General features: G+C 36.4%; 2 protein-coding genes across 3 annotated transcripts in view; one reads left to right on the top strand and one right to left on the bottom strand.

Annotated features, from left to right (window-relative positions):
• Nucleotides 1-6,167: 6,167 nt before the first annotated feature.
• LOC108973993 (extensin-1) lies at nt 6,168-7,211 on the bottom strand. The gene has a single exon (XM_018941569.1). The coding sequence runs from the start codon at nt 7,086-7,088 to the stop codon at nt 6,492-6,494; it is 597 nt and encodes a 198-aa protein (XP_018797114.1). The 5' UTR covers nt 7,089-7,211; the 3' UTR covers nt 6,168-6,491.
• Nucleotides 7,212-13,484: 6,273 nt separating this feature from the next.
• Nucleotides 13,485-22,310, top strand: part of LOC108973959 (mucin-6-like) — a 10,701-nt gene continuing 1,875 nt past the window's right edge. Inside the window, exons 1-4 of one of the 2 annotated variants that reach the window (XM_018941515.1) lie at nt 13,485-13,691; nt 17,980-19,320; nt 20,480-20,755; nt 20,817-20,952. In XM_018941515.1, the coding sequence (XP_018797060.1) occupies nt 18,048-19,320; nt 20,480-20,755; nt 20,817-20,952 (1,685 nt within the window). In that variant the 5' untranslated portion in view covers nt 13,485-13,691; nt 17,980-18,047. Of the gene's footprint in view, nt 13,692-17,922; nt 19,321-20,479; nt 20,756-20,816; nt 20,953-22,310 lie in introns of those variants that run through there. The other variant, XM_018941525.1, reaches the window with a different exon arrangement.

The raw sequence follows: 22,310 nt of genomic DNA, 5'->3' as shown, positions 1-22,310 counted from the left end.
AAAATAAAATTTTTTTAGAATCCAATTCATATATGCAAACACTTATTTAAATATTTTTGAGCAACTAATTTTATTAAAGGTACAATTACTATAACTTTCCCCATTTGCATTTATTCTTGTGAAGTTCGTTGGTTAAGTCTTTTGTATATTAGTTAATAGAAATCTTTACATGTATTAGCGGAGTTTGCATCTTAAGTCTCTAGTACTGGTAGTGGTATGCACTTGCATGCCCAAAAAGTTCCGAACAAATACAAGAAATATTTCAAATTTCTAAAACAAAATGAAATGCCTAAATATGACAGCCAATACATATTTTAAAATGTTTTATTAAAAATATTATTTTTAAAATATTTTATATTTCTAAAACAAAATGAAATGCCTAAATATGACAGCCAATACATATTTTAAAATGTTTTATGAAAAATATTATTTTTAAAATTAAACAAAAAGTTACTGCAACAATAAGAAAGAAAACTCAACTAAATAATCGCTGGGACAACATCGTTCGAGTGTACAAAAAACAAATACGGAATGTCTTCGTTTTGGGCGAAAATAAATATTAGAAGCAAGTAGCTTCGCTTTAATGGAAGTGTAACATTGAAACCAAACAAAAAAATTTGTCATTTGACGGTATTTTTTATTGCCACACAAGACTTGGATGTAATTATCCGCTAACGTAGAATCAGTTGACGTACGAGTTTTGGGATTGCGAAACAGTTTCGCATTCAAGTCTTCAGCCATCACAGATAAGGAGCTCTATTTGTCTCAAGAATCTAATTTTCATGCAATAATTTTTTCCACATTTTAGCAATTGAAATTCTTACCTATCCAGACTTGACTACTATATACCCAACTTAAGACTTAACACATTCGTACGCTGCGCAGCTTCCTCGTCTGCCCAAAGTTCATACATACCTACACTTTCATTATTGAAGAATACGTCGTTGTTACTCAATGTTCGACAAGTAGTTTCGGCACTTTTTTCTGCATTTAGTTTCCTTTTATGCGGGTATTCTAGTCTAAATGACCAAATTTCTTCACAACAACAATGATGAATACTTGACCAGTATGAATGTCGCTATCTTAAAAGGCAACAAAAATGAAAGCTTTTTTTTTAACAAAATGGTGACTAATCAAAAATACTATATATATCGATTTTATCACTAATTTTGTAACTTTTTCAAATATTTTAAAAATATTATAAAATTTAAAGAATATTCATGTCATATTCCAAGTAAATATGCTGATTAGAACTTGAGATATTATGGCGACCGCTTTAAAAAAAGTAATGTCGAGAAAAACACGTTTTGCGATTCGCCCACAACTCAAACCGGCCCAGTTGAAACGATATCTAAATACCTAAATTATAAGCTCTACTAATAGTCTTGCGAATCAATTTTGCGATCTCCATTTCTCGCTTACAAGCCCCTACTTTTTGAGATATCGATCAGAAAATTTGTATGCACCGTTTTCTCTCCAAAATGTTGCTCAGTCAGCATATACTTAGTTGTCATACAAACTGATCGTTCAAAATCAAGCTCTTGTGTGGCAAACTTGTTTAATTGACAAGATGTCATTACAAAATTTGGCACGTATTATTGTCCAAGGCAACGCTACAATCTCCAAACACTTAGGTCAAATCGCTGCACTATAGCAAACTAGCCGATCAAAATAAAGTTATAGTTCCTTTTATACCCTTTTATGCTAAAAAATGCACCTAAGAAGGGTATTACAGCTTCGGTACAGCGGAAGTTAACGTTTTTTCCTCATTTATCTATTTATTTATCTATTAAAACGTTAATGATTTTTAAAACGATAAAATTTTTTATACTCGTAAAAGAAAATCTCTGAAAGAGAATAAACTACAAACAACGGCATCGCTCAACATTTACATTTTTCATTGGAGTATAATTATATTTCAACATTGGTACTACTTTTTTGACCGGCGCTGTGCGTTATCATAACTTCTGCTTACTTAAAACATAATTTTCGTAACTGCATATAAATATGTAAATATATACAAATACATGTACGTACATATGTATGTGTGAAAACTTATATGAAATTTAAATATTTTGATGATCGTAAATCAATAATGGTTCAATTCCGAGACGTGATCAGATTTCCAATGGAGTCCGCGTGGCCGCACAGCAAAAACACGATTATGTCATACGAATGCGCGTACGATGTTGGATTTGTTAGTGCAAGAAAATTTGTTTTTTGTGTTTATTAGTTAAATGCAGTTGTTACATATAGAAATTGACTGTTTTTTTATACAAATGTACACATACATAATACATACATACATATATGTGTTTACGAGTAAACGACATAAATAATGCTATACACATTAATATATGCAATATAATTGTAATATGCATGTATTTATTACTAGGCCATTCTCATTCTTCATAAAAACGTTTAAGCCTATTTTGAATATAAAATACTATAACAGAACTGTTTGTAGCAAATGATTTAATTATGTAACAAATACGTACATATGCGTAATGTACTGTCTATTTGTATGCATGTATGGGCGTGTGTTATGTCAGACATTTTTTGAATTTAAAAATTTAAAATTTACTTGCATACACATGCAAGCATACATATGTACTGAAAAAATAGAAAAAAAAAATTTTTTAAATATTTTAATTTTATCAACAGTAGTTTAAGTTGTAAATATGTACTTACAAATACAATATTATGATATACTAACATACCAAAGCGATAAAACCTAGTACATTAAACAATATTATAAACTACATACATACATACATATATGTGCAACATATATAGTATATAAATGATATGAGTATCTAAACTAAAAAAGCTAATTAATTAAAATTGAATGTCGAAATGTTGCTGCTGTGAATTTCATTGACTTATTTTTGGACATATATTTTTTGCGAATATATGAAACACAAAAGTAGACCGATAGGGACAGCCAACCACTTCATATTTTTCCCCGCTCTTTTGACATTTCTCTTCAGTAAGGTTTGCCATTTCATCATGGAAAGATATACGTTCCAACAAAGAGTCAAAATTATTATAATTTATTACCGAAATTCGTAGTCAGTGGGCTCAACTTTAAGATTTCGGTCATCATAATCTTCCTGATCAATAATTGAGCGTCTAGTAGAAAAATTTGCATCCACAGCACATTACAAAATGTTCCATTGCCAGTGAAACAAAGAAATGTCCGTAGCATCGAGAATTTTGCTGGCGCTAGCGCATCAATTGAGAAATACCCAAATCTTCTCAAGCGTTGGGCATCTCTGTGACGTCGTTGCGGCGAAAAGATCTTAGTCTAAATCCGTAAGAACTGGAGCTGCTCGACCACCAAAATCATCGTATGTTCATTGTTGAGCTGAGCAACAACTCGAAAATTAGACGGATTTTCATCAAAAAATCATTTCAGAGATGCGGCTCATTTCTGGCTGAATGGCTTCACCAATAAGTCACCATTGCATCCCGAAAAAATTATAGTATGGTACGGTTCTTGGCCGGCGGCGTCATTGGGTCGTATTTCTTCCTTGATGATCAATACCGTCACATTACTGTGAATGCGAATCGCTACCATTCAATGATAACCAAGTATTTTTGGCACGAAACGAATGATATAGACTTGGATAATATGTGGCTATAACAGGACGACGCCGCAACCCACACACAGCGAATGCCACAATGGATTTATTGAAAACCAAATTTGGTGAAGGTGTTATTCCACGAAAGCCCAGTTAATTGGCCGTCTCGGTCGTACGATTTGACGCCGTTAGAATATTTTCTGTGGGGCTACGTCAAGTCTATGGTCTATGCGAAGAAGCAAGCATGCCTGTGCTAGCCATTGAAAAGAAATCGAGTTCCATTCATAATAGCAACGAATGTACTTTGCCAGGACTAAATAATTACATTAATACCCCAAACCCTTTTTGTTTTATTTAAACTTTTAAAGTGCTCTTATTGAAAAATCCGTTACTACAATAGTTCAACTTTGTTTATACTTTTAAAATTCTTAATTTATTCTTCCAAATCTAGGTCGTCCTCCTCAAAGTAATGCTCTTTGGCCCCAATACACTTGTGCCAACGTTTTTCCCAATCCTCGAAATAGTTGTTAAATTCAATTTTCGGAATAAGCTTCAATGCGCGTAGCGATTGACATTTAATGTCTTCACTTGGCTCAAAAATGTTGCCTCGGAGCGATCGGTTGAGTTTGTTTGAATAGCTAGAAGTTACACAGAGTTACAGCATGCGAACACGATAGTTGCGGCATAATATTGGTTGAAAATTTTGTTCACGAAGGATCAGTATGCGACGCAGCATTATCGTGATGCAAAAATCAAGAGTTGCCGGCCCTTAATCCCCGCCTCTTTTTACGAAAAGCTTCGCGCAAACGACGCATAAGACTCAAATAGTTTTCCTTGTTGGCAGCTTGGCCGATCGGAAAGAATTCGGAGTGCACCACAACTCAATAATCGAAGAAAATTGTCAACATAACACTGATCATTTACCTGCTTTGGCGTGGTTTTTTCGGCTTCGATTCTCTTTTGCCACGATATTCGGCCTATTGATTGTCTGTTTCCAGGTCGTAAGTATATATCCAAGATTCCAGACCAGTATTAATACGTTTCATAGCATCCTGGTAGTCAGAAACTATTGTTCAGAGACGTTTACACGACGCTGTTTTTCGAAAAAATTTAGTGGTGTTAGAATAAATCGTGCGTAGGTCCAAATGATAACACCATTGACCTTACTGTTTATATTTTGGCAAGGTCAATGACCCCTTTGTTCACCTTTTATAAAGTCAATGACCTTTTACATTTAGCGAAGTCCACAACTTTTGCTTACATTTTACCAAGTCAACAACCTTTTTGGGAACACTTTTTCATTTGACTAGATATGTTCATGAAATTTGACATGAGATATTGGCTAACGAAATAATGCAACTTTCGAAGTAATTGTTTAGATTCTAATTACTGGTTTGCTTATATAGAGCAGGCTGGCAGCCAGCTTCTCTTGAAGTCACCTTATGACTTACACATCAAATCACAGCGGGGCACGATAGTCCTCTAAACACTGTTCATGCCAAGTGCATGTTGTACTTATTTAGAGCCAGCTGTCAGCCGGTTTTCTGTGAGGTCACCTAATAACTTTTAGATCACATCACATCGTAGCGAGAGAGTCACCCAAGGACTGGTCAGGCACGGTGCCTGCTTTGCTTATATAGAGCAGGCTGGCAGCCAGCTTCCCGTGAGGTTTATCTCCTGACGTCACCTAAGCCTCGAAACCAATATAATAAAATATTATATGGCACCTTTAATATATGATATAGTGGTCCGATCTGAATAATTGCTTCTGTATCGGATATCCCGCCAAATGAGAAAGTTTTCCATGCAAGCACTTGATTCCGATCGTTCTGTTTGATGACATGCTTATTGGTCGGATATGGGCGGTTCTGACAAATAAAACAGCTTTTTAGGGAGAATATCGGTGAGCATATATAGCAACTATATGCTCAGTTCGGTGACTATTCCTCAGCTACTTGAGGAGAAAAGGAAGGGTGCAAATTTTCAGATCGATATCTCAGACATTGAGGGATTAATTCGGATATATACAGACATACAGATGGACAGGCCTGGCTATATCGACTCAGCTCATCATTTTGATCATTTATATATGGTATATTTTTTCTTCGTTTGTCACAATGGGAATTACAGGAATACAATGCTCAAAATTGTTAGGCAAAGCTTAGTTGGTTCTTGAGTTTAAAAAGAGTATTGATTGAATAGAACCTAAACGAAAGTTAATTGGTATGAAAGATAAAAAAATGAGTTGGTTCAGCTGGCCGGTTCCAAGATGGATTGGTTCATCAGAACTACACCGAGAATTACAATCAATTCTTAGAAAAATATAATAAAATACAAAAAATGCGTTACGTGAGTAGTAAAATTGATTTCCGGTGTTTTTCAAGTTTAGAACATCTGTATATAGGAGAGTGTTTTATGCTTTGTTATAGACCATAAGAGAACATAAAATGGCAAATTTACCACAGAATCTGTAAACTCACCACACATTATGCAAATTCACCACATTTTGAACATTTTAGAATTAACTGTTTCCACCATTTATATTTGCACCCACAACCACTTAATTGAAAAAAGTAAAAAAAATTTAATGGAATCATAATTTAATGGGACATTTAGTACAACAAAACAAAAAAATAACAAAAATCAACAAATAATGAATTCTAAAAAAGTTCGACTGTTATAAGAAGCTTAATACATAATCTACAAATATGTATATGTATGTGTATACATACTTCGATTATACATAAGTAAGTATAGATGCACTCCGTCTAGCGGAATGCATTAAAAATTGTACTAATTCAAGGCACTAAGTACTCGTAGAAGGATTGATGAAATTTATATACAATAGCGAGCGCAGGACTGGTAGCGCCACGTCATCCACACTAAATAAGGCACTAAGGTGCTAGCTTAAAATTTTTCCGCCGCTGGTGGCCCGTACTCGGCGGCTGGTGCCGGTGGTGGGCCATATTGTGCAGCTGGCTTTTGTTGTTGCTTGTACTTGATGAAGTACACCTCCGGTTTGCTGGGCTCAGTTGGCGCTGGTGATGGCAGTATGAGTGGTTGTTGTTCCTCTGGTTTCTTCACCAACACATAGACGAGAGTCTTGTGCTCATCCTGCACTGGTGGTGGTAGTACCTGTTGTACGGGTGCTGGTGGATTTGGTGCCTTAATGAAGATAATCTTATAATGTTTCTTTGGCACGGCAGTCTGGATGGGTTCGGCGGCTTGGAAGACTTCTGGCTCCTCTGGTGGCACATGAACGTAAACGTTCTTGGTGACAATTGTCTCAGGCGCTGGTGGACCGTAAAATGGTGCGGGTGGACCATAAACTGGTAGTGGTTGAGGTGCCGCTGTGGATGGTGGGCCATATTGCTCCGCTGGCGCTGGTGGTGGTGGGCCGTACTGCTTTTGCGGCACTGGTGGTGGTCCATAGCGGGCGGACGGTGGCTCCGGCATGGCCATAGCCATGGCGAGTGTGCAGGCAAACACAAATAAGCAACGCATTTCGTTGTACTTTGTTGTTGTTATTAAATTAGATTAGTTTTAAACGGTTGAACTGTTGTCTTAAGCCTTAACGGTACTTTATGTTACGCGCTCGGTGAATCGTTTTGAATTGACATAATGTTTTGGGTCAGAAAATGCTTTTATAAGCATGCAAAATGCGGCTACTTCGGCACACGGAATTTCAATTGCATTCGTTTAAAAATGGCGTAATTTTACCAGAATGGCTTGCGTGCGGTAGACTTCACGTTTCGGCTTTTGCATGATTTTATTTCATTTTACTTCGTCCACACAGTGTGCCCAATTAAATTTATCGATATTTATTGTGCGTATGTGTGGCTGTGTGCTTTTAATTTTTGGCATAGATTTACAAAATGTTACGTTGCGCGTTCGCACGCCCGCAACGCGACTGCATCAACAATCGCTGTGCGCCAGCGCCGCGTCGCGAATTACGCGATTCAAGCCAGCCAGTCAGCCAGCTGGTCGTACGCTATGCGCATACGCAATGCGATTTCCGAGTTGCGCAGCGCGTCAAAACAATAATAAGAATAACCACAATCACAATGCAACCGACGACGATTAATGAGCGCACTTATCAAGCACATATGCGTATTGGGTAGCATGTGTGAGTAGTAATCGAAGTACTTCAATTACAAAATTTATTTGACTTACACTTTATTCGAAATTTTTCGCAGCTACATATGTATTGACTTTAGTCGCTGCTTCGGCGTCGGCGGCGCACACACTGTACACGATAGCACTTGTATGCCCGCCCAATCACTTTCGTGTCGACACCTTTTTGGGCTTCCCGGCGGTAAAGCCTACGAACTGCCAAAATCGCCAGCACTTTTCGTCACATTATGCCACCGTAAGCACTCCCCCACTCTTGCTGGGCGTCTGCCGGTGCCTGCACGCGTACTACGGTGGTCCGGCTTCGGTCAATGCATTGCACAAAGTTATGTAATTATCCAAAGTAAGGCGGCAGTGGGTGATTGCTCACGCGCGCATATTTATGAATACTTCGGTCAGGGCTATTAAGTACGTGCTAATTATTTATTTCACATTCCGTTGATCATTCATCAAAATATTTGCATACAAATATTTGCTTTTTATTGGTCACAAATCTTGCCTCAAGGACGGAAAAAGTAAAAGTGTCCTCGCTCGTATTCACATGAAATGTATGGAGGCATTAATTTTTTCCTCAATTCCAGTGGTTAAAAAGCAGGGTGATCCAAGTAGATGTACCTTTAACAATATCTTTTTTTTTTTTTGACAGATCGCGCATGAGTCGTGTCAAGCTGTCATGTAACTTTTGTTTAGTATTATTTGGCATTTCATCATGGAAAGACTTACGTCTGAATAACGTTTCGAAATCGTTCAACTTTATTACGTTCTGTAAAGAATGTGTTTCGCGCGATTCGCTCAACTTATGGTCAACATAAACGGTCTACTCAGCGTACTATTTGCAACACCATCACCCATCCTGAAACCCAGCATTCATTATTGGATAATATTCGACCGAACAGATCACGTCCAGGACTCAGTGAAGAAAATATAGTAGTCGTAGCTGTGAGTATACACGAAGACCGTGGATAATCGATTTGGCGCAGCAGCTCGGACTAACGCAACGCAATACAGCTTGTGCAAGAACTGAAGCCGTTCGACCTTTTCAAGCGACATCGCTTTGCTCTACGGACTCTTGAAAAGTTTCAATAATATCCGACGTCTTGTTCAGCGATGAGGAACATTGCTGGCGCTGTGGGTATGTAAACAAGCAAACTTGCCGCATTTGGAACGAAGAGCAACCTGAAGAGGTTCAAGGTTTGCCATTTTATACAGAAAAAACCATAGCTGTGTGTGGTGGTCCATATTTCTTCAAAAATGATGCCGCTGTGAACCGTCAGTGGCGACCGTTATCGCGCCCACGACAGTCGGGTCTACGAAAACCGGAACGGACCCGGATTATTATCCGGCCAAGGACCGTTAACTCGGCAGAATTTCTGCCGTTACAACAACAACAACAACAACAACCATTATCGCGCCATGGTAACCGACTATTTGATGCTTGAAATTAAAGCTCGTGATCTGGGCGACATTTGCTTTTAACAAGACGACGTCATATCCATTGCATCAATCAATAGATTTATTGAGAGAACACTTCGGTGAGCAGATAATTTCACGTTTTGTGTCGGTCGATTGGCGACCAAGATCGTGTGATATCACACCGTTGGACTGTTTCCTGTGTGGATATGTAAAGTCTAAAGTCTATGCGTACAATTCCTCTTCGATTCAAGCCTTCGAGCTAAAAATTACGCGTTCATATGCCAGTTACCGGTTGAAATGCTCGAACGAGTTATCGAAAATTGGATTAAATGGATGGAACATCTGAGACGTAGCCGCAGCCAACAATTGGTAAAAATAATCTTCAAAAAATAAATGCCAAATAATGTCCTTTCGAAGTTAGTAAGTTCTGAAGTTACTGTGTTAATTCTTAAAAAAAAGTAGGTAATCTCGAAATGTATCACCCTCCCCAGGTGTTAGTGCGAAATTTTTATTTTCATTTTGAGTTTTGTATTACAATGTGTGCCAAATAATTTATGACAAATTTAATGCTATAAATATATTAATTTTATTAAGTTATAGCTTTCTTATGGCTTTTGGCGCGTTTATTTATCTCTTAATTGAGAAAGAAGACAATTACAAAAAGAAAACTCAAGGGTTTGGTTGGATTAAATTGTTAGATAATCTTAATGAGTTAAAATTTTGGCCTCTGTATATTACTAAAACTCTTTTTACAACTTTGGTTAAACCTCAATTGGGATAGGGCTCTAGGTATAGAACCCTAGTTATCAAATCCATTCGGACAAGTTAGAGTCTGTTCAAACACAGTTTTAACTTTTCGTTTTTTTTAATGAAATTTCCGATGGAATTCTAGCATACATCTTCCTCCATACATTAATAGTTTAAAACACACTATACTTACAAGGTGGGAAGGAAATGCATAAAATTGATTTTGGAAATTCTGAATGGAACAATTTACTGTCGTTATCCTTTGCCGGAAGTTAAATTTACTATCTCGGTATGTTTTTGGAGTCATCCCTGCAGTAAAAATCGTTTAGATCAAATTTTATAATAAACTATCCTTTACGTCACATGCATATATCAGGACTTTAATTTTTATTCCAACACTTTCGATTTTTTTTTTTTTTTCATTAAAAATACGACACAATGATCGTTTCAAAGGTAATTGACCGCAGAAAGTCGTTGACCTCGCTAAGTGTTTACAAAAGAGCCAATTACCATGAATGGGTTGTCGACTGCGCTAAAGGCAATCGACCTCAAGCGGTTGTTGACCTCGCTAAATTTTAACGAAGAATTCATTGACTTCTGTGGAACGAATCATAATTGGCGCAGTAATCAACCTTTCCAGCCGACTTTTTCGTCTTTTCATGTTTGAGGACTGGTTCATAATGTGCAATCCACTAGGCTGACTGCCGTTTGGGCTTGACAATGAAATGATGGAGCCATGTTTGTGAAATTTGTGAAAAAATCAATGTAAATTTTTGGGTAGCCGCCATTTTACGAAATATTATATATACGTACTAATCAAGAATCCATTATTGTCAGATGTGCACAATTCACATTAATTAATTAAATAAACAAATCATAAAAATTGAGACTAATCTCAAAAACGCTCGAAATTCGTGTCCTAGACCAGAGTATCCATTTAATGTGTGTGTTTACATGAGAGCTCTTTTGAGTTCGGGAAATCCCCCTTCTGACAACAACAGAATATTGCACGATATTAAGAAAACAAAGTCTTCTATTGTTAAGTTCAGCAACTAAACCAGTTTTTTAAAAAAGTTTAAAAACGTGAGATTTTCTATTTTTTAATTTACATAACAATTTATGGCTTACAGCCAATGAGTAACAACACATTTCGGAACATATTTATACCCTGAACGGGGTATATTAAATTTGTCACGAGGTTTGCAACAGTCAGAAGGAAGCGTCGGAGACCCTATAAAGTATATACATATATAAATGTTCAGTATGTTGAACTGAGTCGATTTAGCCATGTCCGTCTGTCAGTCTGTCTCTTTGTATATATACGAACTAGTCCCTCAGTTTTTAAGATATCATTTTGAAATTTTGTATACGTAATTTTCTCTTCAAGAAGCTGCTCATTTGTAGGAACTGCCGATATCGGACCACTATAACATATAGCTGCCATACAAACTGAACGATCGGAAACGAGTTCTTATATGGAAAACTTTCACGTTTAACAAGATATACTCACGAAATTTGATACAAATTATTTCCTAAGGCAACAATGTAATCTCCGAAGAATTTGTTCAGATCGGCTCACTATAGCATATAGCTCACATAAAAACCGAACGATCGGAATCAAGGGCTTGTATGGAGAACTTTCGCATTTGACGTGGTATCTTCACGGAATTTGGCAGGGATTACTGCTTAAGGTAAAAATATATTATCCGAAAAAATTGTTCAGATCGGATTACTATAGCATATAGCTTACATACAAACTGAACACATAGTCACTAACATAAATGCACCGAAGTTAACGTTTTTTCTTATTTTCAAATAAATTTAAAATAGTTTCATTAATTCAACCATTAATTGTTTGCTTTGCCATTTTTATCATGACATCGTGATTTGGTCTTCAGATTTTCGATCATTTTATGAATATATTGGCTCCAATAATCCACTGCCTCTAAAATTGAAACACCAAAATTTTTTTTAATGATTGCATTTTTTAAGTCTAATTGGTTATATTTAAATATAAAAACTTAAATATATTTAAAAATAATTATTAATTTATAAAACGTGAGACATGTAATTAAATATACGAGGTGTGTTCAGAAAGTATCGCGAATTTTGTGTTTTTTCAAAAATTATTTATTTATTCATGAATATCTATTTTGTCCCCTTCAAAGCAATCCCCATGAGATATTATACACTTGTGCCAACGGTTTTTCCAATCTTCGAAGCACTTCAAAAAATATTTTTTTTTTATCTTCATCAGCTCCTCCTTCGATTCCGTCTTTATCTCGTCAAGAGAAGGTAACGTCGTTCTTTCATGGGCCTCTTCAGTTTAGGGAACAAGAAAAATTAAATGAACATTCAAAATGGCCGAGCTTGTCGGCATAGGTGAGAGACGTGAGTACCAACATAACGCCACAAAAAATTCGAAATTCGAATATACGTAACCCGCGAAAATTCAAAATTCGCGATACTTTCTGAACACACCTCGTACATATGTATGTACTGTAAAATCCCAATATATGAACTACCTTTATAGCCGGATACCTCTCATAAGCGGACAAATTTCATGAACACAACGTGTTAATGTTTTCATAAAAAACCAATTCCTTTAACCGGATATGAAAACGTTCCAATGACCAAACTCTGACACTAATTGGGTAATATTTCGTTCAAATTATCTCTGATAAACGGACAAAATTACAAAAAATTTTAAAGACAGTAAAGTAAAGTAAAACATGCAATTTATGGAGTTCTGCCAAAGTTTTTTTAAGAACAATGCGCAAAACGATTATCGCAAGCAATTTCACTTGAGCTGGAGGTGTCTGGTTCACGATGGCTCAACGGAAATTAACTGAATGATTTTCTTTAATTAACTCCTGCATAACACTGGCTCGCAGTTCAATAGATACCTTAAATAGTAGTTCTGAGTTACAGTTTCTGACTTTACGTATACATTTACACGTTTTTTTCAAGCCCCATATGTGAACAGCTCCTATAGCCGGACAAAAACATTGTGTCGCTGGGTGTCCGGTTATGAAAAATTTCACTGTATTTACAAAAAATACGCGCAAAGTAACATTTGTAACAAAAAAACACTGTGACAGTGTGTCCGGTTATGAGGAATTAGAAAAATACCTGTGATGGTAAAAGTCCGGTTATGAAAAAGTTCACTGTATTTACAAAAATGCGCGCAAAGTAGCATTTCTATAAAAAAAAAGAAAGAAGCGGAAGTCAACTGCGCATGGGTCAGTTGACAGTTAGCGCAAGGTTGCAATGTAAGGGCTACCTGTTTGTAAGTTTTGTAAATAATATTTCTACCAATAAGCAACCGTGTGTGACAGTGCTAAAGAGCGGTAAATGTTTATTTACTTTTTTACTGTTGTTTATCTGTTGCATATGTGCATGTGTTGGTCTTCATAAACGTTCTTTCAATCTTTTGGAGCTTCGGTTAGTCGCGACTTCATAGATTTGTTATGCAACTTTCACTTACTGTTATAATATTATGTTCCAATACTAACACGACACCCTAATGACTCCACAAGCAGCAACTCAAAGTCATTCTTAGAATTCAGTGTACTCACGTTAACAAAGCAGAGCTTTACTGCTGTAAACGCTGAGCTGATCGGTGACTAAGCTTAGTTTAATACGTACACAGAAGTGCCAACGACTTTAGAATCTGTTTTTTATAATTATAAGCGCAGTCAGTATATTGGTAACAAGCGCGGCAATTTACAAAAACAAGTAGCCAAAACAGTGATTTTTTCTGAGATAAATAAAATCAACAATTATTACATAAAAAAATCATATGTGTGTTAATATGTAAGTATTAGATAACAGTTAACCATTTGGAGTTTGCGCGGCTTCGTTGAATGCGGGAGAAATTATCATAATAAATTGCGGAACAATTAAAAAAGCAAACAAAAGCGTCTGGTTTTAAGTGCGAACACTTTTGATGCTCATTAGTGACAACTTCTCTTACTCTCGCTCACGAGAGACATCGCTCTTCTCATAATTTTTTCAAAATTTTGTAAGATTTATTTAAGCGGTAATAATAATAATAATAATACCCAACGATTACCCTCCTCCCACCCAACCGAAGCAAGGCGCGCAGGGCGCAAACGAGCCATTAGACGAGTCATAAAAGGCAAGAGAGTTTTTAAGCGTTGCAATCTTAAGCTGCTCGGCTACAGACACAAAAATTTTAGAGCCAAAATTAAGATTTAGATTAAAGTAGGTTTTTTTTTTATTTTTAAATTTGTTAAGTGTTTATAAATTAATAAAACAATGTTTAATGGTAAAGCCTGATGCTGTTAGATCAAATAACCTGGAATGAGAATTGATATCGCGCCATACATATGTATATGAAGGAAAGGTTCGTTTAACTCAAAATTTATTTTAGAAAATTTTAAAAGTAAACGTCTTAACTGCCTGGTTGAGTGAAACGGGAACGTTGAAATTAATATGAAATTCAAAAGAAATAATATTTCTCATTAACTACTTTTTATCCAACCACGCCATTTTTATATTCTTGCAAAGTGTTGCTACAGAGTTTTCTTCAGCTATCGAATTTTTACAACACATAAAAGTAATTGTGTTAGTTATCAGGTTATATGCATATAGTATATATATCTTAATGATCAGGATGACATAAAAAGTTGAAATCCGAGAGACTGTCTGTCTGTCTATCCGTCCATGCTTGTTGAAACTTGGTTCAGGTGTTCCTGTGTATGAGTAAAAATCGGCATCCAATCGGGGTTGATCAAATAATGAATGCTGAATTCTTGCAACAGTTTCTAATATGAACTTTTGCGAATACCTGAAGCTATTTCCTTAGTTTTGATCCTTGCACTTTGCAAAAGTATAATATGTTTGCTGGTCACACACAGTCTAATGACTCGCATAAATAAGTAAGCAGAAACTGTGAATATTTATACACAGTTTATAAACACAATTTCACAATTTCTTTTTACTATAGTTAAAAATTTCAATTCAAAAACAAACAAAAAACCAACAAAAGCAAATATCATTGAATTTAGTTAGTGTCACGAAGCTCTTTACAAAATTTGTTCCTTTCATTACTTTTGCATGCATTACACGATTAACAGTTAACTATTCTCCGCAACGATATTTAAAATGTTTTCGTCAATTATTTTTCGAATAATTTTTCTTTGTTCATGTGTTCTTAATCTTCTTAATATTGTCTTTTTAAAATGCCGGTTAAAAGCATATCGTTTGAAGTGGGCCAATTATTGTACTAAATATAATCACAAAATGGGTATAAACAAAAATGTCTGTATCAAAAATGTTCCCTATATCTGGTAAAACAGTGCATAATATGATAAATCGCGACGAAACAGAGGGACCACTTGAATCAAAGCAAGGAGAAGGTCCTAAACCAAAAATTACTGAACGAGCACAGCGTTTAATGACACAGAAACTTGATCAAAATCCCAAAATTTCAAAAATTACGATTGAGCTTAACGAAAAGTGAAATATTCAAGTTTTACATGGAACTATGCGTCAGGCCATACTTCGACACGAATATGAAACAAGATCTGCTGTTAAATAACCACTGCTGTCTGCAGAAAATGTTGAGAAATGTTTTTCGTTTGTCATGAAACTAATATCGGAACCAGTGCATGGTTGTGATGACATCATATTCTGTAAGGAGACTAAGATGATGTTGCATTACTATGATAGACCTATTAGAGTATGGCATAAGGCATTAACTTCATCAGAAAGACGTAATACAATTCCGACTGTAAAATTTGGCAAAATGCTGTCATGATTTGAGGCTGTAATTGTAACAGACAAGCCAAACTTCAAAATCTATCAAGGTAACGACCCTCAAAATAAGGAGTATATTGTGAAGATGTGGCTTCTATAAAACTGCGCAAAGTAATGGATACATCTGCTCAGAGGCTGGACATAAACCCCATAGAAAATTTGTGAGCGTATTTAAAAAGTCGCTAAAAGGCAGCCAAAGCCTTGACAACACTTGACACCAACAAAATTGATATGAAAGATATTGGTTTTTGTAATGAATTTGCTTTTTTTTTAAACCACTTCCCTTTAAATATTGTATGAAAATATGACCGAACAAAAAAACAATGCAAAATATATGTAAATAGTACAAATCGCCGACTTCGGTTCGTCAAGAATTGGAGAGCAGTGAATCGAACAAACAATTTGGCAATAATTACAGCGCAACTTGGTGCTATGCAGCATTTTCTCCGACGCATGCTCCACAGGTGGACACTAACAAAGAGAAAATATTTAACAGTTTCTCTTTAATAAAGACGAAAACGCAGTAACTTACGGCAATGTCAAGTGAAAAGTTTGTGAAATTATGTACTCGTATATCATTCGAGTTTCTTTTTTTTGTTTTACCAAGAGGAACGATCGTTTCTATGAGAGAAGATTAACACTTTACCTAAACAAAGGCAATAATTTATCCAACAAAACGGTGTATACCTGAATTTACCTTAACATATGAATATTCGGGGGTTCACAATAAGCAATATTGTTTTTAACGTTTAAAACTCCATTGTTATTAGCAAAATTCTATTAAAAGATTTTGTTTACGAGGGTTGCCTTTTATATTTGTGGACTACGGAACAAAACCAAAGTAATCATCGATAATCGCTTTATTGTTTTTCAAAAAACAATAAACAGTATATTTTGTATGCGTTTGAACTAATTGTCGAACCACTTTTGCCTCTCTGAATGAGGTACCTCGAAAACATGCGTTCTGAACGCATATGCGGCCTCTGATGGTATCAAAAAACGCTGACCGTTAATTTATTTTTTACGTACGGGGAAACGCGATTCTCGACAAATCTTGCCAACCGACTTTAAAAATACAGTTTCCAAAAAAACGGGTTTAAAAACGGCGCACTTTGCCTAGCTAGCCTCAAGTGCACAAGTTCTCAAATACTGTATGTAAACCCATACAACCTCTTAAGTTCATCGAACTTCGTTTTAAACAAGTAGGGCTGTCTCTTATACACATCTAGATGTGTATAAGAGACAGGTATAAAAATAATGGCGCAAAGTGTTTGCGATTAGATACATTTCTTTGCCCAAGTGAATATTTTAAATTACTGTAAACAACACAAATACCGTTCGTTTATCAAAACGTTCTGAGTATGTATAACATCAAAGATATCAAACGATAAAGTTGCGAGTCATTAGATAGCAACACAGGGATTGCCAAATTTCGAAATATAAAAGGTAACCTACGTATTAGTAAACAAATTATAGTGAAATTGATAAAGTCTTAATTTTTATGTGTAATAAAAAAATGTTAACATGATAACGAAAAAAAAAATAAAAAAAAAAGCTAGCTTCGGCTGCATAGAAGCTATAATACCCTACACAAATATAAAATATTCTTTAAAATTTGATTTTGACCGGTCAGTTTTTAAGGCAGCTGTGTGCTATACATAGTGACTCGTTTTCAAATATTTCTGCGGAGATTGCACCGTTGCCTAAGACAATAATCCATGCGTAATTTTCTGAAAATATTTCGTCAAAACAGCTTTCCATACAAGCACTTAATTCTAATCGCGGAGTTAGGTAATTTATTTGTTTTTATACCTAGAAGAAGGTATAATAGTTTGCCACGAAGTTTGCAACAACCAGAAGTTTTCAGAGACTCAGCACAATGAGCCGAGCCAATTTAGCCAGGCCTGTCGGAGCGTTTGTCTTTATATACACAAACTAGTCTCTCGGTTTCTGAGATATCGATCTGAAATTTTCCACACATCCTTATCTCTTCAAGAAGCTGTTAATTTCTAGGAACTGCCGATATCGGACCGCTATAGCAAATAGCTGCCATGCAAACTGGCAAACTGAACGATTGAATGATAGACAATTTTTAAAACAATGTTTTTTGTATTCGTAACGGGAAGCAAGGTATCCGAAGTCATCGTTTTTTTTTTTTTTTTTTTTTTGTTATTACTCGCTTTGTTGATAAATATATGGTAAACAAAAAAAAATTTTGTGTATTATTGCATTGTGTTCGAAATGTAGCGTATCAATAGAACGAATAAGCCCCGTATATGCTTGTAGATAACACACGCCCTTATCTTTTCTTATCTTCCAGCACCGTTTTGTTGTGCATAAATAGTTAGTTAGTGAGTTGTAGTCATTTCTTTGAAACAGCTGTGCAAAATGTTTAAAAAGAGTGCCAAGAAGGAACCAAATGACTCCAAAGAAGCTAAAAACAAAGCCCTGGTGCTTCAGGATCCCCGCATGAAAGTGCGCACTGCCACTGCGCATTCGGAGACAACGAATACGACCGAAAAAAGTGCAACGATTTTCGACAATGAAAATAACAAAATGACTCATCAAACCGTAAGGCAAACGGTGACGAATCAAAAGACTGCTCGTATCACTGAGATCTCAATACGTCGTACACCCACTAAAGAAGAATTGGCTGAGCTGTTAATGACGTCTGGTCCCTTTCCGAATTTCACCAATCCTACATCATGGACCAAACAGGAGACTACGGTAACGCAAACAAATGGCGGCACACAGACTTCCTTTCTACAACAGCAAAAAATGAAATTCCAACAGACGACTGGCACAACGATGGGGTCTGGTGCGTCGTGGAGAGATTTCACCAGCAGTAAGCCTACAACAACAACGTTAAACGTTCATGTCGACAACTATGCGCCACAGTCAATGCTTAGGGCGCTGCCAGCGCTTCCCAGCTCAATGCCACCGACTGGGTCATCATTGATTAAGCCCATTCGCAGTACAACAACAAGCGTATCTCCTCTTGTAAATAGCTATAGTCGCAGTACAACAACAACAAGTGCCTCTCCTCTTGCAAATAGTTACAGTCGCAGTCAAAGTGGTAGCGGAAGTAAGTTGGCCATCTCGAAAATAGGTACGAGCTCGAGTGACACTAGTATTGCAAGCAAAAGAGCAGCATTTTTTAATACCAATAAACCAGCAAGAACAACAACCTCAACATTTTCTAATGCCAAACCAGCAACAACAATAACTCCAGCTCCAACTTATGTCTCACCTTATGGCAATAGCGCATATAGGCCACGTGACGCGATTAGTTACACCAAACCCACAACCACCGCCAGTTCTATGTATCTCTCACCAATTTTGAACAGCACAAAACCGCTAGCAACAAAGCCTTTATCGCAAAGCAGCAGCTATACGCCAGCGATCAAGCCCCCGACGCAAACGTTGTCGCTGCCACAAAAGTCACTTAGTACCAGTGCAGTCCAAGTCAAGTCTAATCTAAAGCCGGGTTACGCTGTGATTTTCAATACCGTGGACTTTGCGGATAAGACGCGTTTTGACAAGCGCGATGGCAGCGATTTTGATGCGAAACTCATAAAGGAAACATTGCTGAAGTACAAATTGAATGTGGACACTAAAAAGAATCCTACAGTCAACAATATCAAGGATACTATTAGGAAATGTGAGTAATTTCTTAACATTACCAAAAATAATTCGAAATTTTTTGTTTAACCGATTGGACAAATCATAACAGCGGTACATTGTTACCTATCCTCTATTCTGGTATAATCCTTTACTCGAAGAACATTTAAATTCTTTGCCGATATCTCTCAAAAAATCATTAGTAAAACTTTTACTTATTAGGTCTACAACTTTGCTTCCGCCGTTTTGGTTTCCGAATGCTCGTATTGATTCCCAAATTGTGAGAGAGGGAGAGTATCTTTTTTAGCTCACATTGTCTATGTGGTTCCAATTTCGTTAGTTAGGATACCTCAACTCATTATCGTTTGTTCCGCCTCTCAATACTAGATATATTAAAGTATATATTTTTCTGTCTCCTGACTAATACTAGCTGTTACCACAGAGGCGTCTGTACTTAAGCCAATCTTAGGCCCATTGCACTTCAAACCGGGCCAGTTGCTCAGTGGGTTTGATATAATACCACTTTTTTGCCACCTCGGATGACCAAAGTCGGAAGTCAGTCCTGTCACAACCGACTAAAGGCTAGGTATTCACGAAGGTAATATGACTGCTTCCCCAGTAGCTCAGTGGGTTTGATAGCATAAGTCTTTTTTGCCACCCGGATGACCAATGTCGGCACTCAGTTCCGTCTTAACCAACGAAAAGCTCTGTATTTTGTCGACTCTATTTTATCCAGTTTATGAAGGTAGAACCTTAAATGTATTTGCCTTGTGCTAACCCCTACAATGTTACTTGGTGTATACTTACTTAAACATATAAGGTTTTGATATGTCCACCATGCACTACTCCCAAGGGAAATCTTATGTTTTACTGTTGTATATGATCTGAGGTGTTGCCCTAGAGTCTACGACCGGGCCAGATAGTCCGCCTTTTAATTTCCTTCTGTTCCTATATGACTAGGAACAGATAATTTTTACCGAGAAAGTCTAGTTATTGCTTAATTGCTTAATGTAGGCGCGACGCATAACTTCAACTGCGGCTAGACTATACACTAAGCATTAACTGTAAGCCCCTATTAGAACCACTATATACTATATAACTCTCCACTTGGCTGAGGTAAAAAAAAATACTTATATTATATACCGATATTACGAATATCTTTGTATAAAAATTACTAATTTTTTTTTATTTATTTCTAGTGACAACAAAGAATTTCAAAAATTATTCTTGCCTGGTAATCGTTATACTAAGCCATGGCAGTGCAAATGATTCGATTGCAGCCACCGATGGCGTATACAATTTGAACGAAGCCATACTCTATCCAATACTAGATATACCAACGCTGAAGGACAAGCCGAAAATATTCATTATACAAGCCTGTAAAGGTGACCTGGTACCGGGTGAATATAAGACAGATGCTTATACGACACGCGGACCGCCAACTGAAATATTGAAATGTTACAGTACTTTTGAAGGTAACAAACTTATAAATTAAAATAGAAAAACAATATATGCTCATATATGATCTTCTTTAAGGTTATGTGTCGTACCGCACCGACTCCGGCAGCCCATTCGTACAAGCCTTATGCGATGAAATTAAGTTTAAAGGAGATAGTACCAACATTGAGCAGCTCATGAAGAATGCCATAGCAACTGTGAAGACTAAAACAGGGTAGGTTATGGTTTATCGTTGCTTATTTACAAGATTACAAAAAAAAAATTTTATCGAAGTTTTATTTGAATTTGTAGCATATGCGTTTACCTATACCAAGTTACTTTTAAATTATGTAAAGATAAGAAAAAAACTTTAAGATGCTAAAAGGTTGACACATGCCTTTGCAGTTCCTTTCTTTTATTGTTTACATGCGTATTCCTCCAATTTGTTGTTCGTTTTAAATGTTTATACAATTTCAAAGTGATCTAAAATCAGTTGTTGTATTTTTATGATGGAGCGTGTTTTTACAGGAAATATACACGGGTGTTTAGAGTTAACTGCCGAGTTTCGATCGGCAGTAAAAATATATCCGATTTTCACCAAATGCAACGGTCGTCATACGAACATATAAAGGGTGATCCATTTCAGGGTACAACATATTTAAAGAAATAACTCAGAAACTTCAAATTTAATGGGGAATGTTTTTTTTTATCATGAAGATTATCTCTTTCAAATGTTGGCCGCCGCTACGTCTCAGATGGTCTATCCGTTGAGTTCTTTTTGCGATGACTCATTCAAAAATTCCGACTAGTTAGTGGCGAATGACACGCGTAATGTTTTGCTCCAAGTCGGGATTGTCCGCTTAGACTTTAGACTTTACATACCACACGATCTTGGTCGACAATCGACCGGCCCAAAACGTGAAATTATCAGCTCAGCGAAGTGTTTTCTCTCGGCATAGTTTTTGAAGAAATTTGAACCAAAGACGCCCAAAAATCACACCAAACCGTTGTTTTTTCTGGATAAAATGGCATCTTCTGAATCTCTTCATGATGCTCTTTGCTCCAAATGCACCAATTTTGCTTGTTTGCGCCAGAAATAGACCTCATTGCTGAACAAAATTTGGCTCGAAAACGTTGGATAGTCTTGGGATATTTCAAGAGCCCAAAAAGGGAAGGTCTTGCACAAGTTATAAAAAATTAGCTCTACTTGAATCATCCGTTAGTATTATTCATACCGAGATAAGTACCCTGATAATTAAATGCCGCTACCGTTATACATGATGTTTTTTCTCAAAAATATATGGATACATTTTGCTTACGAGTAACACACTTATTAAATACTGTCTCATTTATATCTAAAAAAGCTTATGGTCGTCATCGGAATATATAATATAATATATTATACAAGATCTTTTTTATACTCTCGCAACAAAGTTGCTAAAGAGAGTATTATAGTTTTGTTCACATAACGGTTGTTTGTAAGTCCTAAAACTAAAAAAGTCAGATATAGGGTTATATATACCAAAGTGATCAGGGTGACGAGTAGAGTTGAAATCCGGATGTCTGTCTGTCCGTCCGTCCGTCTGTCCGTCC

The sequence above is a fragment of the Bactrocera latifrons genome, unplaced genomic scaffold (genome assembly GCF_001853355.1).
Source record: "Bactrocera latifrons isolate USDA-ARS-PBARC rearing strain unplaced genomic scaffold, ASM185335v1 scaffold_111, whole genome shotgun sequence".
NCBI lineage: Eukaryota > Metazoa > Arthropoda > Insecta > Diptera > Tephritidae > Bactrocera > Bactrocera latifrons.
This window is presented reverse-complemented; position numbering and strand designations above follow the sequence as displayed.